Here is an 18,209-nt window from a genome sequence, read left to right as displayed (position 1 = left end):
TTAGTAATATCCAGCTATGAATCAAGAAAAAAACAACTCCACTATTGCCCTTTAATTTCTGGTATCTTCCTCTCCATGTTATAAGCCAAATTGCCCCCTCTCAAAAAGCGACCCGGGATATAACCCTTCTCTTCCAGCCACAGTATAGGCCATAGCAAAGTCACACCCAGGACACAGAAAAGCGTTGCAATGAGATGCCAAACAAAAACAATCCAATACCCGATATGCGGCATCAGGAACTTGACAAATTCCGATGTTTGATACAGATCTTCTTGTTTGGAAATGTAGTAACGCTTATGGTCACCATTGGTCGTAGCGTCGCTCTTAACTGATTCATGCGTCAGATCCAAGACTGTCGTGAGAGTCACCGGAGCAACATGGAAGGGAACAAGCCAGATAGAGAAGATCTGGGACATGTTCACATAGAGCTTGAGCTTATCCTCATCAAATGCTAAGGATGGTCAGAGTTTGTAGGTGAAATTATGCCAACCTCGGCACTCATATTAACATACCAATAGAATGGATCTCTAGTTCGATCCGTGGTGACATGATCTTATACCACTGAAATATCCTTGAAACCCACCATCTGCTACCTTCAAAGTGGGGTACTCGGCAGAACGGATGAACAAAGGATGCATTGTTGGTGAAATACTCGTGGATGACGGTTTCTTGCAAAGATGGCGGGGACTGTGTCAGACGTCGGATGACGGTAGGTATATCGGCCACTATATGGATGAGCATGAGATAAATATACAAGGCTAACTTGACAACGCACCTGGGTTCTCCATTTTGATTGAATGGTTTGAGAGTGTTGTAGAAAAAAAGGAAACAAAGATATCAAGAGTTGGCCCTGGGTGGTACTTCAATGACGTCATGTTTGATTTTCCCCTGGATTTTAACATGTGAATGTCATTAGTGTGATCTATCAAGTTGGAAGCTACCCAATGAGGTGTTTTCTTCCACATGATTTATAGGGGCCATATTAACCATTATATTTCTTTCATCCTTAGGAGGGTCTTTATCGGCATGCCGAGTTTGTATTCCGGCGGTGAGGCATAATATACATACACATTCACAGTCGTAGATAAATTGATCTGGTGAAATCATATCCTTCAATGTATGTCGTAGAGTATAAATACAGATATGCATTGGTCAATATGGACCTTGGGTAATCAAGAAAACTCCAAAGTGATTGAATTCCAGAAAGAAACGCCTTTGAACATGTAAATTGCCCGTTGCAACCACTTTTTACCGCTTCCAGCTGTCAACCTTCTTTCGTCGCTTATCGAAGATTTGGCCCATGCCCACACCATCACCACGTTGTCCATCCTCATTGCGGACTCGCTTGCGACTCTTCTCGAGTGCGGATCCACTAGATTTGGACCTCCGGGTGAGACGTTCAATGTTATCTGCGCCTTCATTGAGACCCTTCCATTCATCACCGCCGTATGTGCCATCCTTTCCGAAGCCCTTTTTGGCCAATTCTTTCTTGGTCTGCTTGGGCAATCGGACAAAGTTGGTCTCTTCGTAGGTGGTACGCTCTGCCTCGCGCTCTCGGTCCTTCTTTGACTTGACCGTTCGGCCACCATCAATGATTGTGCTACCAATACTGGGCTCGGCCATGGGTGCGGACGACATTTCAGCGCTAACGAATTCATCGATGACGTTGGATCGAATGGGTCTGCGGTCCTGGCGTTCGCGACGCTCTGTGGTAGGCAAGGAAGTTGGCATGATGCGCGGGGGCCGGTAAATGCCATCTCCAGGTCCTTCGGCCGCACCCTTGGAGGGCTGCGCCTTCTTCTTCTCGGCCACTCCCTTGGCGAAGGCAGAGACGTTGGGTCGGTACGCCATCTCATCAATGTCCTCTTCATCCTCGCTACCACTTTCATCTTCGTCCTCATCCGATGAGGCTTCGCTGTCTGATGTCGCAACTTTGCGGCTTTTCTTGGTCGCCTTGGTCGGCTGGGCCTTCTCTGTTCGCTCCGCATCCTCTGCAGCCTTGATGACCTTGTCCACCTGGTACTTCAATCTTCCTTCCAAAGGACGAACACCGCGCTCGAGGAATACCCGAAGCTCGATCAACTTCTTGCGAATATCATCTTCGAGGGAGTTATCCGTCGATTCGTTCTTCTCTTTCGGGTTTTGTTTCGCTGACACATTTCGCAGTTGGAAAATAATCAGAAATACGAGGTTTTGTAAGTAGGAGAGGAGAATTTCGCTCTTAGTGTCGAGGAGAGAGATGCCGTCTTGGGGAGGCTCGATCGTAACATCGGAAGGCGCATCTTTGTGTGTCTTGGGTAGAGAGGAGGCAGTTGTCGATAGACAGTTGTTAAGTGTCTCGAGCAATGTCGATAGACTTTGGGGGCGTGCAGACGCCTGTGTTGGGGCCATAATTGAGAGTCGATGGCTTATAGAGAACAATAATTCCCGAACAAAAATTTTTGGCCGTTTCAACGATAACACTAGTCACGTGTGATAATAACAAGGCACCAAGGCACCAAGGCATCCTTGCAATGCAATGATCGTCATTGCCAGTCTGTCACTCGCAGTTTGTTACTTTGACATTCTACTTCCTTTCCATTGTCGCGAGCTTATCACGGATGAGACCGTGATTCCGTTTTTTTCTAGGGTAGCTTCTTGCTGTAACTAACCCCTTTTTCTTTTGCGATCGTCCATTGGGACGCTAGCTGTACTGCTGTCTTCCCCCAAACAAACAATTGAGGTGGACGTCCAGGCTCCCGAATTCTATAAACACACACCATGCGGTTTACCGATCGAGCCTTTTTTCTCTCATCGGCCCTACTAGCAATCCCTTCTTTCACTGCGGCCTTTTACCTGCCAGGTGTTGCGCCGACCTCCTATGACGAAGGACAAGCAGTTCCACTTTATGTCAACCACCTCACCCCCAGCCTATCTCGCGATGATCAGCTCCATTCAGTCTTCTCGTTCGACTATTACCATCCTGCATTTGGGTTCTGTCGACCTGCCGACGGCCCTAAAGATGTGAGGGAATCTCTCGGGAGCATTCTATTCGGTGATCGAATTCGCACTTCGCCATTCGAGCTTCACATGGCAAAGAATGAGACCTGCAAATCGGTATGTGGAGAGGTCAAATTTGATGCCCGCAGCGCAAAGTGGACCAATCGGCGCATAGCTCAGGGCTACAACATCAACTGGATTGTGGATGGGCTGCCGGCCGCGCAGTTGAACTATGACGGTGTCACCAAGACCAAATTCTATAACCCTGGCTTCTCTCTGGGTGATCTAGACGACAATGGGCAGTCTCTTCTCAACAATCACTACGACATTGTGATTGATTACCATAAGGTGGGCTTCGGTGGCAAGGATAAATATCGTGTTGTTGGTGTGCTTGTCCAGCCTGAGTCTCGCAAGGACTCACGGACCTTGGAAGACGGGACCGCTGAGTGTGGTACCCCGGGAAATGGTCTTGCACTCAACGAGGACGGGGAAACCACAGTCACCTGGACGTATAGTGTGTACTGGAAGGAGTCCCCTACAGCCTGGGCTACCCGGTGGGACAAGTATCTTCATGTCTATGACCCCAAGATTCACTGGTTCTCTCTCATCAACTCGGCTGTCTTTGTGGTTTTCCTCGTGGGTATGGTCAGCATGATTCTAGTGCGCGCACTCAAGAAGGACATTGCTCGCTATAACCGGCTAGATTCGTTCAATCTGGAGGATTTGGATTCCACTTCCGCCGCGATCGAAGATGGAGTCCAGGAGGATTCTGGCTGGAAGTTGGTCCATGGTGACGTCTTCCGGTGCCCCAAGTCTCCATTGCTGCTGAGTGTGATGGTTGGCAACGGCGCCCAGCTGTTTATGATGATCGGTGTGACGGTTGGTAGGTAGTCCGACTCACGCTATTATCATCTGGGGTACTAATTTTTATAGTATTTGCCCTGCTTGGACTCCTCTCTCCTTCCAACCGTGGATTCCTAGCTACTGCCATTCTCTTGATTTCCGCCCTTTTCGGTTCCATCGGTGGTTACGTGTCGGCACGAGTGTATAAGACATTCGGCGGCGATGCTTGGAAGCGCAACATTATCATGACACCTCTATTCATCCCTGGCATTGTATTTAGTACTTTCTTCATCCTTAACCTCTTTGTTTGGGCCAAAGGATCTAGCGGTGCAGTACCATTCGGGACTATGTTGGCATTGGTCTTAATCTGGTTTGTTATCAGTGTGCCATTGAGTGTGGCAGGTAGCTGGTTGGGATTCAGGCAATCGGTACTATCAAATCCTCACCCCGTATCCATATATTCAAATGACCTAACCTCAGTTTTCAACAGCCGCTTGAGGGTCCTACTAAGACGAACCAAATCCCCCGACAGGTTCCTCCGATGTCTGGTAGCCTGCGCACAATCCCGTCGATTCTGCTGACTGGAATTTTACCCTTCGGTGCCATTTTCGTCGAGCTGTACTTCATTATGACCTCCCTCTGGACCAACAAGATCTACTACATGTTTGGGTTCCTGTTCCTTTGCTATGGCCTGATGATCATTACCTCCGCGGCTACAACTGTCCTGCTGGTATATTTCTTGCTCTGTGCAGAAAACTACCGGTGGCATTGGCGCGCATTTATCGGCGCGGGTATGACCGGAGGATATGTCTTCGTGAATGCGCTCATTTTCTGGGCGACGCGGGTCAGCTTTGGTGGATTGACTGGGGCAGTGCTCTATGTCGGGTATTCGGCGTTGATCGCCTTCATTGTGTTCATTCTAACTGGTACGTTCTCATTCCCCTGTCTTCCGGATGGGCTCTCTTGCTGACTTGTGTCCAGGTTCTATTGGTTTCTTTGCCAGTTGGGCATTCATCCACCGTATCTACGGCTCAATCAAGGTGGACTAAAGTTCTTCCTATTGGTGCTTCTCACATTTAGCCTTGCATTTTGGGGTCTTTACGAGAGAAGACCTCCCTGTTGTGTCTTTTAGTTTTCTCTTTTTTTTTCCTTTCACCAAAAAAACCCTCATTGCTTGGAAAGTTCTACCCCATCACTGATAGATTGGAAATGTCCTTGTATGGAGAAATGGAAGTGGACTATACGTATATACGCGTAATGACAAGTTGATAAAAAAGAAAGTGCCAAGACCAGTACCTCGGATGTTCTGGACTTTCCTCCTTGCCACTTTAACCTTGGAATCTTTAACCACTTCTCTATCTTTAGAAACACCTGGATTTCTTGTCCATTTTCTCATCTCTATTTCACCTTATTCCATCCTATCTCATCTTACATCGCTAGGACCCCTTGCGTAGACTTGCCACATTCTCAGCCACACCTCAGCCACACATCCCGCCTGTTTCTACCCCGCGTCACGACTTCAAGCTCATTACAAGGCCACGAGTCCCCGATTTGGTTTAAACTTTGCGCTCTTGATATTATTCTAGAGGGGTGTTTTTGACCATGGGCAAGTCGTAAGTTCTACCATTCTCTCACTGTGTTCGAAATGGCGGTGGAACGGACCCCACGGATTTCAGAACGCGCCTTTCTCTCAGGGGAAACAAATCAACACTGAAGGCCCCCTGTACCTTCGGTCTAAGATCGTGTGACCTATACACAGAGAGAAATCCAGCGCTGATCCCGTGCTCCGCAGTCAATCAAAGCTTTCGCCGACGCAGCTCGATGAGCTGCAACGGGCTACACATTTCGATAAGAAGGAGCTACAACAATGGTATAAAGGTATGCGGATGAGACGCTACGAGACATGAAGGTTCCAGGGCGATCGCTGATTGTAGACATTATTAGGATTCCTCAAGGACTGCCCATCCGGGACCTTGACCAAGGAAGAGTTCCAGAAAATCTACCGACAGTTTTTCCCATTCGGCGACCCGTCATCCTTTGCCAATTATGTCTTTCGCGTGTTCGACTCGGATAACAGCGGTATGATCGACTTCAAAGAGTTTATCTGCGCGCTTTCTGTGACTTCGCGGGGCAAGATGGAGGATAAGCTGGATTGGGCATTCCAATTGTACGATATTGACGGCGATGGGAAAATCACTTATGACGAAATGCTGGCCATTGTCGAGGCGATCTATAAGATGGTATGCATCATGTTTATGAATAGTGAATATCATACACCGATAACTAACGGGAATACAGGTTGGATCCATGGTGAAACTCCCCGAAGACGAAGATACCCCAGAGAAGCGTGTACGGAAGATCTTCCGGATGATGGACAAGGATGAGAATGGAAGTCTGGACATTGAGGAGTTCAAAGAAGGCAGCAAACGGGATGAAACTATCGTCAGTGCCTTGTCGCTTTACGACGGTTTGGTTTAGATTGTTGCTTGGGCGAATACTGGCGCAATTTGAGAGGCATTCTCTTTCGGATGGGCGAGGGGGATGCATTGCATATTCTCTGTTTTTTATTTTCTCTGTTTCTCTAGTTTATTTCGTTTCTTGTCTTCATCTTTTCGATTACCCCAAATGTCTTTGTATATTTTGAGATAAGTACAACCTTTGTAGTGAAATGTATACAGTGTCTATCAACTTGGCTTTGGACTACTTTTCTTCTTTACTCGACTATAACCTTCAGGGCGGGAATGGGAGCAAATCAATCCACTGTCGTACCGTATACATAGTATGTCACAAGAATCCCTCAAGTCGGCCCCGCAGACTAACTACCAGCTCTTCTCCATTCTATCTGGAAGTGATGTACAAGGGTATCATGAAGATGCAAGAGCCAGTCCCAGGCATGCAGGGCACGATCTAATGTACTGGAATGAGAAAAGAATGCAAGGAAATATGGGAAACAAAATATGTATCAGAATCACATCAGAACATCAGAACAAGAAAGGCATGCTGATCAGATGATCGAAGAAAAAGAAGAAACTCGTGAGACAGCGTAAAGAGGAATCAATATAGATCAGTATCATCCAATATCATCCACATGCTAGAGAAAGAAGCACGAATTGCACGAGATCCGGGGTGCATGGTAGACAGCCATCAAACCTCAGAAGCAGTTGTGCAAGGGACGAGCAGCTTTCTGAGACTGGGTTAGGATTATCGGCGATCAAAAAACCAACTGCTGCGCTTCCCCGTCGCTTCCTGCGATTGTACGCCCGAGACGCTCGCATTCGCCGGCCCATCGCCGCCCCCGCGTAGTGGCTTCGCGATGCGCGACCCCCCAAAGCTGAAACTCGCATTTCCATCCATGCTCGGTAAGCCACGGGTGGAACCTTGCTTCGCTGCTTCGAGGCGTTCCTTCACAGCGGTAAGTTGAGCTTCGAATCTGTCAGTGTAGTTAGTATTGCGCATCATCAAGCCAAGTCCGGAGGAATAAGTTGACGCATACCGGTGATTGGCTTGCGTAAGTTTCTCTTGGCTCTCCTGTAGCAGGGCTTCCAGGCTTGCAATGCGCTCGTTTCTTGCAATCAACTTCCGCTCAGCGATTGCCACCTCCTTCTTCAAGCTACTGTTCTGTTCCACGAGCTGACGCTGTACGTGAGTCAATTGTTCCAGGTTGCGCTCCAAGAAGGCCATCTTTTTCTGCTGAGCCCGGTTATTTGATGATCGAAGAACGTTGTTATACTGCTCTCGTGCATCGTCCAAGGAAATTTCCAACTCAACGACACGCTCGCAGCGGTTCTGCAGGTCACGCATAAGAGACTTCTTCATGGCGTCAAACTCGGTTATCTGCTGCTGCAAAGTCTTGCTTGCGGCACCATTGGTCGAGGTCCGGGATTGGGTGTCGACAAGAGATTGTCGCAACTTGCTCAATTCCTCATCTTTGCGCAAAATATCAGAACGAAGTTCCTCGGCCGCGGCAGTCTCGGCCTCCTTCTTTGTCGCGTAAACCTGCTCTAGTCGTCCCCGGATCTCTTCCACATCGCCCTCGCCCAAGTTGCGGGTCAAGAGACTCTCATATTCTCGCTGAAGGTCATCTAGCCTCTTTTCCAAGTCTGCACGGCGCCTGTCCTGCAGCTCGCCAAAGTCACTCTGGTCGTTCACGGTCAGCTCGGCTTGTCGGATGAAGCCTTGTGCCTCGAGGAGATTCGTGCGAAGTTCCAAGAGGTCGTCTGGCGCAATGATTTCACCTTCGGAGCTGATTTGGTGTAGAGCATCAACGCGCTGAATGAGATCCTGCAGCTTGCGTTCGTTATCGGAGAACACATCGCCACCGAGGTCAAACCCAGCCATCATCTTAGCCATCTTTTCAGTCTTCTTCTTTTCCTTCTCGTCCAGTGCCGCAGTGGTCTCCTTTGCCCTCATCCGGACATCTAGAAGCTGCTGCTTCACTTCATCTAGCTCGCTTGTGAGTTCTGAGTTGGCTTCCCGGAGGCCATCCATGGTGATGGCAGCTTCCTTGCTCTCATAGGAGACCTTCTCGAGCTGCATGCGGAGCTCATTGACTTCTGTTCCCAAACGCTCATTATCCTTGCCGGTTCGTGCGCCATTCTCTTTCATCGATCTTATCTCATCGCGCGCCTCGCGAAGGCTGCGCTCCACGTTGACAATGTGTGACTCCTTCTCTGAGAGCTGGTCTTGGAATTCGTTCTCACGGCGCAGGAATTCCTCACGTTCATCCTTCTCCAGCACCAGGCTGGGAGTGCTGGACCGATCCCCAACCCGTGAGTCTGGACGCGGGGTTTCTGAACGCGCAGTCTCCTGTAAGCGCGAGGGAGTACCTGGCCGTGGGCCGCGGGCTTCATATTTCGCAGCACTGACAAGTTCACTTCCCCGCGCTGGAGTCCACTGATCCTTGGGAACACTATCGCCGCTCCGCCACATAACGATTTCGCCCTCGAGCGCTGAGATGTAGTTTTCGAAATTTGTCATTTGACTTTGCGCCTTGCGTAGCAGTTGCTTCATTTCCGAGGAGCTTAGCTCTGCATTAACCTTTGCCTTGTTCTTGATGGCCTTAGCGCGCACACCGAAACGCAAGGTTGAAATTGTTTCCGCATCGTTGTAGCTGCTGGGCGAACAGTTGATAATCAAGGTCGTTCGAGAGTTACCACCGAGGGATTCTTGGAGAATTCGAGTGAGTTTAGAGTCACGGTAGGGAATGTGCGTCGATTTGCCGTCGGTCAAGGCATTAATGACCATTCCTAGCGCACTCAAACTTTTATTGATCTTCTTGGCTTCCTCCAGAGTCTGGCCACTTGCGCCGGTCTTTCCGACCTTTTCACTACCAGCCAAATCGACCAAAAACAATTGACCACTCTTGGCGGACCCGGTTTCGACATTCTTCTGGGTGACCGTGATAACAAAAATAGAGTGAGAGCGAGACGATTCCTGGTTCATGTTGGTCGCAGCGACAGCGCGTGCTGCTCCTCCACGGCGCATAACTTCGTAAACTTCCTGCACGCTCGAAACGTAGACTTCCAGCAATCCTTTAACGTAAACACCGCGAGCTTTCTCCTCGTGAACCGGCAAGTTGTCATTTTGGGGCACTAGCAAATCACGGATACGCTCCATGTAAATTTCCATATAGCTGACCCGTACGGTGTACTCGATGTTGCTCGGGCTGGTGAGGATGCTGGCGAAGATTTGCTCGATCATGCGTGGAATGATACCTTTCCCTATGTCATCATCGATGTCGGAACCCATCATTGTATATGATTTTCCGGCACCTGTCTGACCGTAGGCAAACACTGTTCCGTTATATCCATTTAGAATATCGTCCACAGTCGGTCGGATAGAGAAGTCGAAGATGTCGTTTTGCGCAGTGTCCATAGGAAACACTCGATCAAAAGTGAAGGCCCCTGTGCCCTCCCGGGACTGAAAGATTTGTCAGTATTACCCTCATTGTTTCTGGGTTCAGTTCAGACTCACGTTGATGCTACATGACTCTTCATTCTCGAATTCGACGATTGGTTTACCCCCAGAGGCCAATTCAACCTTGTTTTGCGGACGGAACCTAGCAACCACTATATAAGTTTAATTAGTCTCATCGCCAATAAAATGCGCCTTGATTTATTGTGACAGTTCGTGCATACCCTTGATGGTGTTCGACCCCGCGGACCTGTGGAACCACATTAGTTACGGCACACGCACGATAGGAGCGTATACTCACGCCATATTTGTAGAATGTGACTTTGTTATGGCACGCGCAATCTAGAAGATAGACCCCGAGAAGGGGTAAGTAGACCTCGGAGCTCGTTAACGGCGTCTGAAATGGGAACTTGTTCTGTTGCGGTGTAGTCGGAGGGGGTGATCAGGGGGTCCACGTGCACCGTGGACCAAAACGCTCAATAATTGGAGAAAAAGATAAAACAGCAGTCAGGCCGCAAAGAAAGGACGGCCAAACCAAGAGGACCTACAACGGGACTTTGCAGGGGAGGAAGTTGACGCGCAAGAGTGGGATTTCAACTGTTGACAGTCACCCCGTTTAGGCTTACCGCCCCCGGACTCGGAGATGCAACCATCTTGCAGCGATAAGCTTAATGTACACATGGGAACTACCTAATATAAGCATGTAATTGAACAGCTTATACTTGTATATCCATTTATAGTCTCTACAATCTACATGTCAAGGGATCACACTTGGCAGAAAAAGCAGGCTAATGCCGTAAAACTAAACTATGAAACTAATTTATGAACTCGCCTGATATGACCGGACGGAAGATGAAGAATCATGAACTAGAGATATCGGGGAAAAAAGCAGAAAAAAGAAACAAAGAAAAGAAGGAATAAACGACCTCAAAGAATAAGATACCAAGCGCCAAACCCCACGCTGTGCAGATCGAACGGTCAAGCTGTTGTGGTCATTCATAAGACTATCAAGCCCATCGAACTCGGCTCAGCGAATTTGATTGCTTAATTGTCCTCCCAGCTTTTCTCGACGGTCTCTCGCACTCGCTTGGTGTACTCCTTGCGGTTGTCTTTGTAGAGGTTCGAGGCCTCGACGTTGGCCGGAGAGGAGGTGTTGGGGTCATTCAAGAGACTAGAATTGACAAGCTGTATTAGCATCTGTATAGTGATCTTCCATAACCTAGCCAAACCTACCTTTGAATACTAGTAAGGATGGCCGCCACATCGTATGTGGGGCTCCATCGGTTCTGAAGAATGTCGAGGCAGAGCTCACCGGTTCCATACACATTTGGATGGAACATTTGGCTGATAAACTTCACACCGGGAGGCTTGTTGGGGTATTGTTCTTCAAAATTCATGACCAGGCGGAATGTGCCATCTTCGAACGGCGTGTCGGCGGGGCCGATGATGACGGCATTCCTGGCATTCCATCAGTACCATTCTCAAGACCTTCAAAGAATACTCCAGAGAAACCTACCATGTCATGACATTATCCGCGACTGGAGATGCAGAGACGCCAGCTGGAGGGTCGGTTTGCATGCGCTGTGAGCATGGGAATGTTAGCGGAGGCGAATCATCTTAGACGCAGAACACCGGGAAAGGTTCTAAGAAGCAAATTGGGCACAAAAGACGTATGGAAAGAATTTCAGACGAGCTCATTTATAGATACAGTGAAAACTTTCGAATAAACCAAGGTGAGGTGATGATATTAACGCGTACCTTGAAGTCCCGCATGAGACGACGGCGGGCGGATGTAGACATGATAGAACAATGGGGGAAGGTGTAAAGTGATTAAAATAGCTTGCTAAAGCTGTACGTATGTAGCTAGAGATCAAGACCCCAGAGACAGTAAAGGGAGAAGGGAAAATGGAGAGGGGAAAGGGAAAGAGAGGAGAAGGAAACCCGAAAGTCGTTGATACGGTAAGGCGATATGGAGTGAAGCGATGGAGGGGAAGATCGGAGGAAATATCCCAATGGAGAAACCATCCCAAGGGGGCTAGATTCACTTTGGAGAGCTCCGGGTCCCTGAGGAGCTCCTGACTCAGCAATTATTCTGTCATGGTCACGGCGACCGCCTTGGGAGCCTCGGTCCAAGCGGACTAGCGGTTATAGGCGGGTACAAAGGCGGATAGATTCCGATATGCACATGCAACAGCATTCTTCCGGCCTTCGTTCTTGAATCTCTCCTCTTAATAACCCTTTCATTCTTCAATACTGTCGACTCACCTACCTATCCTTATCTTAATCAAAACCATGATTTCTCCAAGCCTGTGTACTCGCCTCCCCAAGCGGGCCTTCCCCGCATTTCGCCCCCAGCGACAGTTCAGTTCGGCACGCCCGACATGCAAGGAGATTCAGGAAGCTTACATTTTGAGTGCTTCTCGAACACCAACAGCAAAGGTGTGTGAATTTGGAGGAATGTTCTGAGTAACAAACAATTCACTGACATCTGGTTGGCCAGTTCAATGGTTCTTTTACTTCCGTATCGGCACCTGAGCTTGGCGCAGTTGCAATCAAATCTGCGCTCGATAAATCCAAGGTACCTGTTGAGAAGATCACAGATGTATATATGGGAAATGTCTTGCAGGGCTCAGTAGGTCAGGCACCTGCCCGTCAGGCATCTATTTTTGCCGGTCTCCCTTCCACCGTTGAAGCTACAACAATCAATAAGGTTTGCGCTTCTGGATTGAAGGCCGTGGCACTTGCCGCACAAAATATTCAACTGGGCTTGGCAGAGGCGCAAGTGGCTGGTGGCATGGAGAGCATGACTCGTGTCCCCTATTATATGGCACGTGCTAGTCAATTGCCCCCCTTTGGCGAGATCAAGCTAGAGGATGGTCTCATCAAGGATGGTCTATGGGATGTTTACAACAAGTTCCACATGGGCATCTGCGCAGAAAATACTGCGAAAAAGTACGAGATCTCTCGGGAGGACCAGGATTCATATGCCATCCAGTCATACGAGCGTGCCCAGCAGGCATGGAAGGAGAACAAGTTTGCAGATGAAATTGCCGTGGTTACTGTGAAAGGTAAGAAAGGAGATACCGTTATCGAGCGGGACGAGGGCTTCGAAAACTTGCGTGCCGATAAGTTGAAGACCCTGAAGCCTGCCTTCCTGCGGGATGGGACTGGTACCGTGACTGCCGGCAACGCATCTACCATGAATGACGGAGCATCCGCGTTGATTTTAGGTAACAAGGATATTGCTCGCCAATATGGCGCTGGCAGCCGTGTCTTGGCCCGTATTGTTTCCTCGGCCGATGCCGCCATCGACCCCGTGGACTTCCCAGTTGCCCCTGCTAAAGCGGTTCCGATTGCGCTGGAGCGTGCAGGTATTACCAAGGACCAAGTGGCAGTATGGGAATTCAACGAGGCTTTTGCGGCAGTCATCAAAGCCAATGAGAAGGTCAGTGCCGCGTGCGCTTAACTTTGAAATCAAATCTAACCCCTCTAGATCCTCGGTTTGCAAAACGCCAAAGTCAACATGCTTGGAGGTGCCATCTCTCTTGGCCATGCTCTCGGCAGCTCAGGCTCCCGTATCCTCGTGACCTTGCTCCACCAACTGCAGCCCGGCGAGTATGGAGTGGCTGCTATCTGCAACGGCGGCGGTGCTGCAACCGCAATGGTTGTGCAGCGGCTGGATCGGGTGGATTAAAAGTTGCAAGTTACGACTTGATACCCTCAAATAAACATTGAACGGTCTAGGGTTGGATATCATCCGGTGTAGCGGGTCATGTACCTTTCCTACAAACAAATTTACTCACCTGGTTTCTGTCCGGGTCCTTCTATGTAAAAGTCCTCACCTGTTCCATTCCGGAACTTTACATATGAGTATATATTACGCAGCGCTGCCTTCTCTCTCTTTATCTTCTTTTTTCTTCTTCCCTCAGATCTTTTTAGAAATTCCGTCATTCCTTGCATATTTTCTCTACCCTGGGTATCTTTTATTATTGCCATTTTGCGACTACGAAGTTGTCCTTGACGTATTCTTGTTAGGGTTCGTTCTACGGTTGGCGCCTGATTCCTCAGGAATCGACTCAGAATGCGACCCAAACAAAAGCAGATCTCTCGCTTGCCTCCTTCATACGTATTCTCGCTACCCTTTTACTTACCAACAATGCTAGCGCAGCAAAAATCAGATATCTGACATCATGCTAAATCCTGTGGCCCTACAGTTATCTCCATCCTGCTATGACGCCATGTCCTGGTCCCCGGACGGCGAGCTTGCTATCGCCGCGGGTGAATACTTCCAAATCCTGGCATGTATCTAATTATCTTGTGGGCTTGAATCTGACTAACGTTTTGAAAGACACCAAAAAATGGCAGCGATGATGATGCTGCTCCCAACTCAACCCAAGATTGGCTCGTCACTCGTGTTAGAGCCAACTTGTTTACGAACTCTGAATGGCCGAGCTACCTTCCAGGAAATCGAGATGATTTTTCGGTCGCTGCAGACCTTTCAGAAAGCAATGTTGTCGCTCTGGCTTGGTCACCAGCAGGACTAGGCAAATATCGACGTAGTGTGCTAGCAGTGCTGACGTCGAATCTGGTACTGTCCCTCTGGGAGCCCATTGGCCTTAAGAAGCAATGGACTAGGGTTGGCGTTGCGAATCATGTTCTTCGGTCACACCTGCCATCACAGGATCCAGATATGCATGCCTTTCGGAAGGTTTATATTCGATCTTTCACCTGGTGCGAGTCGTTGAAGCCTTCAACGCCTACTGCAGGGTCTTCCTTCCTCCATTCGCATGAACGTCGCTGGGGAATCCCACTGCTAACTGTGGTGAATGACTTCAACGAAGTAATGATGTTGCAGATCCGCAGATCAGACCCGACGAACAGCCTTTCCAGGCCTTATGATCTTCAAATCCTGGCCCTTCACTCTCTAACGAACCTGGAAACAAAGGGCAGACGAGTCTGCTCTGGATCACTATTCGAGAAGGCAATCAAAGAGAGACAACGTACTACTGAGCTTTCCTGTGGTCCGTGGCAGATTTCACCCGCGACTAGCTCAGGAAACTTTGGCTGTGCAGTCGCCATGATAGCTGCGGTATGTGGAACGCAGCTTCGCTTAATGAAACTCGAAGTCACCATTGGAAGCCCGCTCGGAGAGACCTCACAACAGTACAAGTTGGTCACAAATCTCATAGAGCATCCTTTGGACCAGTTGAATGAGAAATGGGCATATCACAACATCACTGGCCCTCTTAGGTGGCTCCATACTGTGCGGTTGATCTGTTGCATCCATGCTAAAATGTGCTGTTTTGCTAATAAGAACCTAACAGAGATCGTCCCCAACAATCTCTCTGGCAGTCGGTGCCATGGCAGGCTTCATAGCCATATCCATGCCCTACGCTGCGTACACGGGTAGCGTTACCAATGCCGATGCCATTGAATTCCGTGATTACCCGATCTATGAGCCAGAAACCGAGGACAACAAGGGCCGCCAAGTAAGGCACCTGGAGCCGATTGCTGGTATGTTTTACAATATCTACAAAGCCCTTTCGGCACTAATGACCCGCTCTAGCAATGCTCGCTTGCACGAACCCAGAAAACGATACATGCAGGCTCCATGTAGGCACGCTCGGTGGAGTTGGCTTAATTATAGAACTTAACCAACTCCAAAGCGGCAACGCTCTACAGCAGCCAAAATGGAAACGCATGATTGAAGAATTCCAGGATGATTATGACTTGGAGAATGACTTGGGAGGAATGTCAGTGTCAAGGATATGGGGACTCGCAGCCTATGGCAACATCAGTGCGGCTATATTCTCTTCGCATCCCACGGACATGATCGAGTATCGCATCACCTCTGACGACAGGTCTATGATTGTCTTTTCAGAGGAGGGCGAACCCACGGCAAACACCGAAGCCCCATTTGTGGCCCGCATCCCCGATGCTCAACCCTCCGGCCAAAACCAGACAGGAGAAGTGATACGTTTCGTGCTACCTGGTGACGATGGTAATATTGAACCTGATACGGAGAGTCAACGCCTGGTTTATGCAGTTGCCTGCCGTGCCATTGTGGGCGAAGAGGATGAGTCGCTTCGACTTCACGCTCGGCAGTCTCTAGAGCGTCTAGCAGTAGTGACAGGCGCGGACCTGAGCGATGAGATTTCCAAATGCAACAACAATCCATCCCCAATATTAGCAAGGACTCCGGAGCACCTCAATGGCCCAGGCGGTTACATTTACGAGAAGTGCGAAGTTTGCGACGCGGGAATTGGCTGGCCGACGGCCAAGTTGGCCAAGTGCGCCAATGGCCATGTTTGGGGTAAGTCATCTTATGGTTTGAATTTGATAGTCCAAACATGCTGACCTTTTTCATTCATATAGAACGATGTGGACTGTCCTTCCTTGCCATTCAGGAACCTGGGATATCCAAGTATTGTTTTGTCTGTCGCAAAGAAGCCCTCGATGAAGAACGAGTGGCATGCACGCGTGGGGGAAAACAAGGTCGAACATTCGATGCTCTCTTTGAGACCTTTGATACCTGCTTACAATGCGCAGCCAAATTCCAGGCCAGTTACTAAGTGTCCTGCAATAGGATTTGCAATGATAACACAAACTGTCCTTGGTGGCCGGCGGTTGCAAAAAGGACGCAATGTTAGGTAGCCTGAATTGTAACATGATAATGCCAGATAATGATTACAACGAATAATCGTATTCATATCACTACAGAGATCTATCTATCTATGTCAACCCGAGAAGGCTTCCCACAATAGGATTCCATTCGTCGTCCCATCTCCGAGAACTTTCTTTTTGGGCGCCTAGGCGAAGACTCTCCAATTTGTCGTTCTCACCAAATAGATCGACCAAGTGCTTAGCCAACTCCTCCGAACTCCCAAATCCCAACCCATTGACGCCCTCGGTGACTAACTCGGGCCATGCTTCGAAACGATCCCATCCCACAACAGGAAGACCGGCCCCGAACATATCTACAACTTTCATGGGGAGATCTACCCCACTGCTGCTAGTATGTAGACTGACTCCTAGAGATGCGGATGCCAATAGTTGGGCATATTCTGGTACACTCAGCCACGCAGTTCGAATTGTGACCTTCTGTAGCTTGTTTGTCTTTTCAAGAGCGGCAATCTGCTCCAAGTACATTTTTTTTTGGGGGCCTTTCCCTGTTATTATGGCCAAAACCTCGGGGAGGTGAGGCTGTGTTGTGGTGGCCAGTTCAGAGTACCGAAGAAGGGCATCGATGAGGACTGAGAAATCCTCATCCGCAGTCCATGAGGTTGAGCTGACCAGAACCCGGAGAGACCCTGTTTTCGAGGAAGAATGGAATTCTTTAGTTTCTGGTAAAGTCATGAGGAACTCCGTCCGTGCATTAGGATCGAGGATAGGATTGAAGTGACTGGCAGGGCGGTCGTGCAGTGGCAGAACAGGAGCTTGAAGATTGAAATCCTTCTTGAGAACGGATTTCATAGCGTTTGTAACGCACAAATGAGCCGTAGCAGATTGGCAGAATACCTTCTCATACCAGGTCGACGTTTTCACCAATGGATGGCTTTGGCCAAGTTTCAACGCGAGTATGGAATATCCAAAGTTATGCCAATCAACAATAAGCTTTGTTTGCCGCAAGAAACAGACAGTGGATGCTATAGCCAATGTAGGAATGGAAGGCGGGTTCTTTTATCGCCGCAAGGGCGAGTCAGTACTTCAAATGATTATTGAGACCTCCTTTTCAAACATACCTGAACCAAAAGCCATTGGGAAGGTTTTGTGGTATATGCGAGACACTTCCAAAGACAAGCAATCTGGAATAGCACCTTCAAGGGCCCGTAAATTGTAAATAGGAGCTTGTTACTAGTCTGTAGGAGGGCGGGATGCGGGCGGAGCGGAACAATCGAGATGTTGGGGTTAGATATGATATCGGGATGAGGATCAGATTCTGTTCATAACTGGTAGTTAGAAGTACTATCTTACAGTCTGTATGAAGAAATGCATACTAACCATTATACCCGATGATCACCACCTCCCCGCCGTGTTTTGCAATGCTCAATGCATGATACTGCATGCGCGGGCTTCGGCCAATATCGCCGAGAACAAGGATTTGAACACATGCCTTGCGCTTTTTTGTGTCATTGGATCTTGGAGCAGATCCCTGTTCTGGCTGGTATTGCGAAGGGAGCAATAGTATCAACACAGTGAGGGTGCTAGACAGGCAGAACACAATGGTGATAAGGGTCTCAATCATGACGGCAATGACACTTCAACTATGTCGCTCATGACATTGACCAGCTTTCAGTCACGTTCGCAGCCCATAGAGAGCTAAATATCAGTTCTAAGTAGTTAGAAGTGGAATATCAAACAGTTCAATATTTTGAAAGCGCCCGCGGGCGTCGACATCTGATACGTAATCTGATAAGGTTTCACGTGATTCCCCTTGCGAGAACCTTGGGGGGAAGATGGTCTTTCCCTCGAGG

The 18,209-nt window shown here is 48.8% G+C and overlaps 8 protein-coding genes across 8 annotated transcripts; 3 read left to right on the top strand and 5 right to left on the bottom strand.

Moving 5' to 3' along the window:
• Positions 1-41: 41 nt before the first annotated feature.
• Positions 42-788, bottom strand: PGRI_003690 (uncharacterized protein; the record flags this gene model as incomplete). The annotated part of the gene is made up of 3 exons (XM_040788082.1): positions 42-451; positions 513-725; positions 776-788. 3 exons carry the CDS (start codon positions 786-788, stop codon positions 42-44), a joined length of 636 nt encoding a protein of 211 aa, XP_040651854.1.
• A 460-nt stretch (positions 789-1,248) lies between these two features.
• On the bottom strand, positions 1,249-2,391 carry lcp5 (small subunit rRNA maturation protein LCP5; the record flags this gene model as incomplete). The annotated part of the gene is made up of 1 exon (XM_040788081.1): positions 1,249-2,391. One exon carries the CDS (start codon positions 2,389-2,391, stop codon positions 1,249-1,251), a length of 1,143 nt encoding a protein of 380 aa, XP_040651853.1.
• Positions 2,392-2,760: 369 nt separating this feature from the next.
• On the top strand, positions 2,761-4,871 carry PGRI_003670 (transmembrane 9 family protein; the record flags this gene model as incomplete). Its single annotated transcript, XM_040788080.1, has 4 exons — positions 2,761-3,862; positions 3,913-4,250; positions 4,313-4,748; positions 4,804-4,871. The coding sequence occupies 4 exons, from the start codon at positions 2,761-2,763 to the stop codon at positions 4,869-4,871; spliced, it is 1,944 nt and encodes a 647-aa protein (XP_040651852.1).
• Positions 4,872-5,424: 553 nt separating this feature from the next.
• On the top strand, positions 5,425-6,300 carry PGRI_003660 (EF-hand domain-containing protein; the record flags this gene model as incomplete). Its single annotated transcript, XM_040788079.1, has 4 exons — positions 5,425-5,435; positions 5,582-5,700; positions 5,767-6,062; positions 6,121-6,300. The coding sequence occupies 4 exons, from the start codon at positions 5,425-5,427 to the stop codon at positions 6,298-6,300; spliced, it is 606 nt and encodes a 201-aa protein (XP_040651851.1).
• A 723-nt stretch (positions 6,301-7,023) lies between these two features.
• On the bottom strand, positions 7,024-10,041 carry PGRI_003650 (putative kinesin family protein (KinA); the record flags this gene model as incomplete). The annotated part of the gene is made up of 5 exons (XM_040788078.1): positions 7,024-7,252; positions 7,316-9,741; positions 9,796-9,890; positions 9,960-9,985; positions 10,037-10,041. The coding sequence occupies 5 exons, from the start codon at positions 10,039-10,041 to the stop codon at positions 7,024-7,026; spliced, it is 2,781 nt and encodes a 926-aa protein (XP_040651850.1).
• Positions 10,042-10,779: 738 nt separating this feature from the next.
• Positions 10,780-11,535, bottom strand: ubc2 (E2 ubiquitin-conjugating protein RAD6; the record flags this gene model as incomplete). Its single annotated transcript, XM_040788077.1, has 4 exons — positions 10,780-10,906; positions 10,969-11,193; positions 11,252-11,316; positions 11,494-11,535. The coding sequence occupies 4 exons, from the start codon at positions 11,533-11,535 to the stop codon at positions 10,780-10,782; spliced, it is 459 nt and encodes a 152-aa protein (XP_040651849.1).
• Positions 11,536-12,027: 492 nt separating this feature from the next.
• Positions 12,028-16,307, top strand: PGRI_003630 (Thiolase-like, subgroup; the record flags this gene model as incomplete). Its single annotated transcript, XM_040788076.1, has 7 exons — positions 12,028-12,174; positions 12,236-13,180; positions 13,229-13,420; positions 14,084-14,998; positions 15,060-15,249; positions 15,302-16,048; positions 16,111-16,307. 7 exons carry the CDS (start codon positions 12,028-12,030, stop codon positions 16,305-16,307), a joined length of 3,333 nt encoding a protein of 1,110 aa, XP_040651848.1.
• A 160-nt stretch (positions 16,308-16,467) lies between these two features.
• On the bottom strand, positions 16,468-17,980 carry PGRI_003620 (chitobiosyldiphosphodolichol beta-1,4 mannosyltransferase; the record flags this gene model as incomplete). Its single annotated transcript, XM_040788075.1, has 3 exons — positions 16,468-17,412; positions 17,478-17,674; positions 17,737-17,980. 3 exons carry the CDS (start codon positions 17,978-17,980, stop codon positions 16,468-16,470), a joined length of 1,386 nt encoding a protein of 461 aa, XP_040651847.1.
• Between the last annotated feature and the right edge of the window lie 229 nt (positions 17,981-18,209).

The sequence above is a fragment of the Penicillium griseofulvum genome (genome assembly GCF_001561935.1).
Source record: "Penicillium griseofulvum strain PG3 chromosome Unknown contig_79, whole genome shotgun sequence".
Taxonomy (NCBI): domain Eukaryota; kingdom Fungi; phylum Ascomycota; class Eurotiomycetes; order Eurotiales; family Aspergillaceae; genus Penicillium; species Penicillium griseofulvum.
The sequence above is the reverse complement of the archived record's forward strand: the minus strand, read 5'-3'. Positions and strand labels throughout refer to the sequence as shown.